Source organism: Salvelinus namaycush, chromosome 23, assembly GCF_016432855.1.
Source record: "Salvelinus namaycush isolate Seneca chromosome 23, SaNama_1.0, whole genome shotgun sequence".
Lineage (NCBI taxonomy): Eukaryota > Metazoa > Chordata > Actinopteri > Salmoniformes > Salmonidae > Salvelinus > Salvelinus namaycush.
In genome coordinates, this window is record NC_052329.1 from 37,130,873 (window position 1) to 37,137,909 (window position 7,037).

The 7,037-nt window shown below is 43.7% G+C and overlaps 1 protein-coding gene across 1 annotated transcript; it reads left to right on the top strand.

The window, feature by feature from the left end:
* The first annotated feature begins 6,509 nt into the window (after window positions 1–6,509).
* LOC120018664 (sericin-1-like) lies at window positions 6,510–6,830 on the top strand. Its single transcript, XM_038961863.1, has one exon. The coding sequence runs from the start codon at window positions 6,510–6,512 to the stop codon at window positions 6,828–6,830; it is 321 nt and encodes a 106-aa protein (XP_038817791.1).
* The last annotated feature ends 207 nt before the right edge of the window (window positions 6,831–7,037 follow it).

Sequence of the window (7,037 nt, forward strand, 5' to 3'; positions counted from 1 at the left end):
TCCCCAACCATCTCAATTTGGTTGAGGTCGGGTGATTGTCGAGGCCAGGTCATCTGATGCAGCACTCAATCACTCTCCTTCTTAGTAAAATAACCCTTACACATCCTGGAGGTGTGTTGGCTCATTGTCCTGTTGAAAAACAAATTAATGTCCCTCTAAGCCCAAACCAGATGGGATGGCGAATCAGTGCAAAATGCAGTGGTAGCCATGATGGTTAAGTAAGTGTGCCTTGAATTCTAAATGAATCACCAACAGTGTCACCAGCAAAGCACCCCCACACCATAACACCTCCTCCATGCTTTACGGTGGAAAAAACACATGCAGAGATCATCTGTTCACCTACACCGCGTCTCACAAAGCCATTCGGTTGGAACAAAAAATCTTGAATTTGGACTCCAGACCAAAGGACAGATTTCCACCAGTCTAATATCCATTGCTCGTGTTTCTTGGCACAAGCAAGTCTCTTCTACTTATTGGTGTCCTTTAGTAGTGGTTTCTTTCCAGCAATTCAACCATGAAGGCCTGATTCACACAGTCTCCTCTGAACAGTTGATGTGGAGATGTGTCTGTTACTTGAACTCTGAAGCATTTATTTGAGCTGCAATTTCTGAGGCTGGTAACTCTAATGAACTTCTCCTCTGCAGCAGAGGTAACTCTGGGTCTTCCTTTCCTTTGGCGGTCCTCATGAGGTCCAGTTTCATCATAGTGCTTGATGGTTTTTGCGACTGCACTTGAAGAAACGTTCAAAGTTCTTAAAGTTCTGTATTGACTGACCTTCATGCCTTAAAGTAATGATGGACTGTCATTTCTTTTTGCTTATTTCAGCTTTTCTTGCCATAATATGGACTTGGTCTTTTACCAAAGATGGCTATCTTCTGTATACACCCACTAAATGGACCATTTCCCTGCCCTGCTGAGCATTCAAAATGTAATGTGTAATTCTGGGTGTCAGGGAAAATGTATGGAGTAAAAAAACATTATTTTCTTTAGGAAGGTAGTGAAGTAAACATAGTCAGAAATATAAGTAGTAAAATACAGAAACTTTAAAAAACTTCTTAAGTAGTACTTTAAAGTATTTTTACTTAAGTCATAAAAAAGCTTTGCATGTTTAGTGGTGGGATATGTGAAGAGATGGGTGCACTGTCGGAGCTAGAAGCACAAGCATTTCGCTACATCCGCAATAACATCTGCTAATCACGTGTATGTAACCAATACAATTTAATTTGATTTGAAGTGAAATGCCTTGCAAAGTTTAGAACTGTCATGAGGATGGTTAATGGGCAATCTTTAAGTGTTTAGGAGCGTAGTGCGTACGGATTACCAGCCGTAAGCAGAACTTTACCGAAATGATTACTATGTCGTTTGGCAAAAATAAGTGTCGGGTTTGATACAGGCAATAACTTTCAGACATAAAGAAAAGGCAACAAAGAGTTGGTGGAATGATAAAGTTAGCAGAAAAATGTCTTAGTATGAAAGGGGCATAAGTGAAAATGTGCGAAACATTTTTTGCATTCAACTACCACTGAACAAAAATATAAACGCAACATGTAAGGTGTTGGTCCAACCGGCCTCACAACCACGAACCACGCCAGCCCAGGATCCCCACATCTAGTCCTTCACCAGCAGGATCATCTGAGACCAGCCACCCGGACAACTGATGAAACTGTGGGTTTACACAACCGAGGAATTTCTGCACAAACTGTCAGAAACCGTCTCAGAGGAGCTCATCTTGACCTGACTGCAGTTCAAGATCGTAACCGACTTCAGTTGGCAAAATACTCACCTTCAATGACCACTGGCATACTGGGAAAGTGTGCTTTTCAAAGATGATGTACCGGGCAGATGGCAGACGTGTACGACGTCGTGTGGGTGAGCAGTTTGCTGATGTCAATGTTGTGAACAGAGTGCCCCATGGTGGGGTTATGGTATGGGCAGGCATAAACTATGGACAATGAACACAATTGCATTTTATCGATGGCAATTTGAATGCACAGAGATACCGTGACGAAATCCTGAGGCCCCTTGTCGTGCCCTTCGTCCGCCTCCATCACCTCATGTTTCAGCATGATAATGCACGGCCCCATGTCACAAGGATCTGTACATAATTCCTGGATGCTGAAACTGTCCCAGTTCTTCCATGACCTCCATACTCACCAGATATGAGCAAGTTTGGGATGTTCTGGATCGACGTGTATGATAGCTTATTCCAATTCCCGCCAATATCCACCAACTTCGCACAGCCATTGAAGAGGATTGGGACAACATTCCAAAGACCACAATTAACAGCCTGATCTACTCTATGTGAAGGTGATGTGTTGCACTGCATGAGCCAAATGGTGGTCACACCAGATACTGACTGGTTTTCTGATCCACACCCCCTACTTTAAAGTTATCTATGACCAACAGATGCATATCTCTATTGCCAGTCATGTGAAATCCATAGATAGAGCCTAAGGAATGAATTTCAAATTGACAGATTTCCTTATAAATTGTAACTCAGTAAAATCTCTGAAATTGTTGCATGTTGTGTTTATATTTTTGTTCCGTGTATTTTCGTCCGACTTATGAAGTGAAAGTATTTGGACAGATGACAAACGATGGAATAAGGACTATTCTACTTGGCATAAATGTATATTAATAAGACTGCTATGGATTTCACAGAAACACCTCTCTCAAGCACCACCTTAACTTTTATTCTAACACGTCCCGCAACTATCAGTTGACAATACTTTAATCATAGAATATATGTTAAGTTAATATATATATATATATATAAGTAAATCCCCCATATATCCAATGTATGATTGTCTAACCGAGAAGATGATAAAACATGAGAAGAGAGAAGGAAAGGCAGTAGAGGGATGTGGTGTGCCCGTTCGTTGGCAGCTGCTTCGAGGCACAGTTCGCTCAGCTGACACAGCAGATCATATTACAGTGCCTGAGAGCAGCAGCTCATATCACAGTGGCTGAGACTGAACACAGATACGGTCAGAGACAAATAGACAGAGACGGAGAAGTAGAAGGCGAGAAAGATAGATTAGGGAGACCAGAAAATGAGAAGAGTTAGAATCTGAGAGAGAAAGGGAAAGAGGGAGGGAGAGGAGTCTGATAAACTGAAAAAAGGATTCAGACAGAGATTCCGCTGGAGAGAAAGTCAGAGAAAGAACTCTGAATCAGACATGGCTGGGCTTGGCTGAGAGTATGTTGCATGCTGTCCCCTGGTCATGGTCCTGGCTTTCTCTACGTGAGCCTCTGTCAGCTGCCTGTCAGCTCCCTTCCCCATGTAGACCCAATGGTCTCCCCTACGGTGTCTCGACCTGTCAGGCCTCACATAACCCCGGCTGACTCACAGCCCGCCACCGCACAGAGATATCATTAGAGGACCAAGGAAAAGAGGCAAGTCACAAATACAACTTTACTATAGTGTGGTAAATATATGACCACTGTGGCTGAACTGTATGTAGTTAAGCATGTACAGCATATTGATTGAAGTTCATGTTTTCGCTACACTATATAGATAGCAATTATTTACTAGCACAGAGAAAACATAGCCAGCTGAATGAAGGCACCCAGCAGTGGTTCGTTAAAGTACATCGCCACATCTCCCAATTATGAAACTTAACACACATCTAAAAGAAGTCACCCAATCCAGGAACAACACGACTGCTGTCTTGACCTATTGTTTTACAGTAGAAGAACATGGAATGCCGCGATAGCATCTAGGGCTGGGACGATACCAGTATTGTGACACTCATTAGTATGGTGGCAAGGAAACAAAACACAAAGCGTATTTAACTTGCAAACAAACATCATTATGCTGTCATTCAGAATCACAAGTATTTATTTCCCAAGCTAAAGCACACAATGTTTTACATACAGTGGGTTTTTAAAGGACCAAAGCTTTGTGTTTTCAATTTTGTCACTGAAAAATAACGCCAGTGGTGGGAAAAGAACACAATTGTCATACTTGAGTAAAAGTAAAGATAGTTTAATAGAAAATGACTCAGGTAAAAGTGAAAGTCACACAGTAAAATACTACTTGAGAGAAAGTCTAAAAGTATTTGGTTTTAAATATATGTAAGTATCAAAAGTAAATGTAATTGCTATAATATACTTAGTAGGGATGACCAGGGATGTTCTCTTGATAAGTGTGTGAATTAGACAATTTTCCTGTCCTGCTAAGCATTCAAAATGTAATGAGTACTTTTGGGTGTCAGAGAAGATATATGGAGTAAAAAGTACATTATTTTCTTTAGGAATGTGGTGGAGCAAAAGTAAAAGTTGTAAAGAATATAAATAGTAAATGTAAAGTACAGATACTACTTAAGTATTAATTTAAAATATTTTTACACCACTGAATATCGTTATATTGGTATCGTCCCGCCATAATAGCATCACTCCATTCATTGAGATTCTGCCATTTCAACTAGATGAAAAGTAAGCGTTCCACTTCATGAGATATCTAAGAAGAAAGTTTGCTTGAAATCTGAGACATACTATTTGTGACATGGAAATGAAACTACAATGATATGCCTGAAAACTATACAATCTCTCCCTCTGGCAGAGGCCTGTTACTATGTTGACAACATCCAGAGAGCTGTACTGTGTGCATGCATGGATGTTTGCTTTTCTGTTTGTTTGAGAGGGTGAAAGATAAGAAAAACAGGTTCAGTTATTCAGCCCTGCATGGCTGACCTTACCGCCTGGGAGTGGAAAGGTACCCGGACCTGTCCAGTCACAGAGAGAGCACCGGAGAACCCCAAACATAAAAGGCAGAGATGCCCGTCTGTCACTGCTGCTCTAAAGCGTCTCTGTGTCTTCTGGAGCAAAAATAAAACCCATTCCCCTCATTACCTCCTCTAGCCTCCCCTCTCTGATTCTGGGCCACCCTAGCCAACCACAGCCCAGCCTGTGGAGATTCTCATACAGCAATTAGGGAAGGAGAGGAGAGCAGTGGAGCTTAACAGTGGACCTGTCCTGTGTGTGTGTGTGTGTGTGCGTGCATGCATTGAAGTTTATGGAGTCTGGGTATGCAGGATTAGGTGTGTGTGTGTGTGTGCGTGTCCGCTCAAGAGAAAAGCTCCACGTGAGTTATTCCCTCTGCAGTATACAGTCGCACGAAATTGCTAGTGGTTCGAGCAGTTGCCCCAGATCTAATTACTGGCCAGCAGTACTGCTCTCCCTTTGCACAACAATGCTCCCAGAATATAGAGGACAGCACAGGCTCCGTGTACACAAAAAATAGATAAACCGCTGGAGAGGCAGAGAGAGGCAACATGGACATGACTCATCTGGTAGATAAGGGAGCTCAATGTCCTGTTATTACAAAGTACACATGTTGTACAACTGTACAATGTAATGATTCAGATAAAGCAAGGTGTTGGTTATCCAATTGTAGGTTCACTTTCTCAAAAATCGTTTAAGTTAGTGTATTCAAACAACCTGCACCTGTCCTTTACAAATTGGTGTGGTTATTATATATGTAAATCCAGCTGCAAATGTATGGTGTCTTAAATACGTGGAGTGAAGTGTTCCAATTTACCCCATGGTCTGGGTTAGTTGTAACAGTGCGTGGGGTGAATTGTAACAGAATGAAAAAGTGCATAAATCATGACATGCAACTAATTATTGTACGTCTTTATTCAGATCATGAAAGCAACATTGCCATGTTCAACATTTATTTTGGTAGAAATAAATATAAATAATTAAATGTTTATTATTTTCCCCTCGACTAAATGGTCTTTCCCAACCAAACAACAACTAGGCTAAACTAAACACCTGAACGTTTGCAGTGTGTGTGTGTGTGTGTGTGTGTGTGTGTGTGTGTGTGTGTGTGTGTGGTGTGTGTGTGTGTGACTGAATGTTCACATAATCAGAGTCACAGCGGTATGGCTGTCCTGGGTTACAGACTTGGTGGGCCTATCATTTGCATTCCCAGCACTGCACCCAGACCTCCTTGGAATTGTTAAGTGCTCCATGCACACAATGCGGAAGAGTTTCTCGTTGGAGGAATCTGAATCTTCTGGTTCAATGTGCTTTGTTTTGGCTCTTTTCTTAAGCAGGACAGTTTTTTGTTGTTGTTCAGTGTGGTTTTCCTTGGCTTGCTTCTTTCCAGCTGTTTTTTTAGGCAGGGCAATTTTAATTTTGCCTTCTGAGTGCTTGAATTTTATGCTCTTCCAGTGCATGCTTGACGGGTGTATCCGTCAAAATGTTCCTACCACTTGCTGTAATTTTCCTGGGCCCTGCTTTTGGGAAAGGGCATATATCAACTGGGTTGAAATCAGAAGAGTAATCAGGTGTTTCCCAGCCACAGCCTGAAACACTTGGGGAGATGCCCTGTGAAGTGGCTGGGGAGGTGGGCTCGGAGGCAGCTGGAGAGCTGGGCTGTTATGGCGCAGACCTGTCATCATCGTTACGCACACCTGCGCATCGTCAGACTCACCTGGACTGCATCACTTCCCTGCATTACCTTCCCTATATATGTCACTTTTTTTTTTGTTTCGTTGGGAATGACGTCGGGTCCGGGAGCAGCTACAGGCTCTCATTCCTTCACCGGATCGCCAGGCTCCCCTGCCTCCACCGGTTCATCAGGCTCTCATGCCTTCACTGGATCGCCAGGCTCCCCTGCCTCCACCGGTTCATCAGGCTCTCATGCCTTCACTGGATCGCCAGGCTCCCCTGCCTCCACCGGTTCATCAGGCTCTCATGCCTTCACTGGATCGCCAGGCTCCCCTGCCTCCACCGGTTCATCAGGCTCTCATGCCTCAGTCGGATCGCCAGGTTCCACTGCCTCAGACGGTCTGTCAGGTTCTGCGCATCAGCAGGGGTGACCGGTCCGATCCTGATCCCCGGGATCGTCCCTTTGGTTGGCGTCCTGTGGCTGGAGCCGAATGCGCCGGGGAGGGGGTACCATCACGTATGCTCTCTCCGGCGCTCTTGGTCGCCATGCTCCCGCATCTCAGCCGGACTGGCAGGTTTCCCGCGCCTCAGCAGAGGTGACCGGTCCGGTCCGGTCCTGATCCCCAAGGTCGTCATTT

Bases quoted from the DNA above. Each gene is read 5' to 3' on its own strand.
- LOC120018664 (XM_038961863.1), top strand. From the start codon at position 6,510: ATGACGTCGGGTCCGGGAGCAGCTACAGGCTCTCATTCCTTCACCGGA.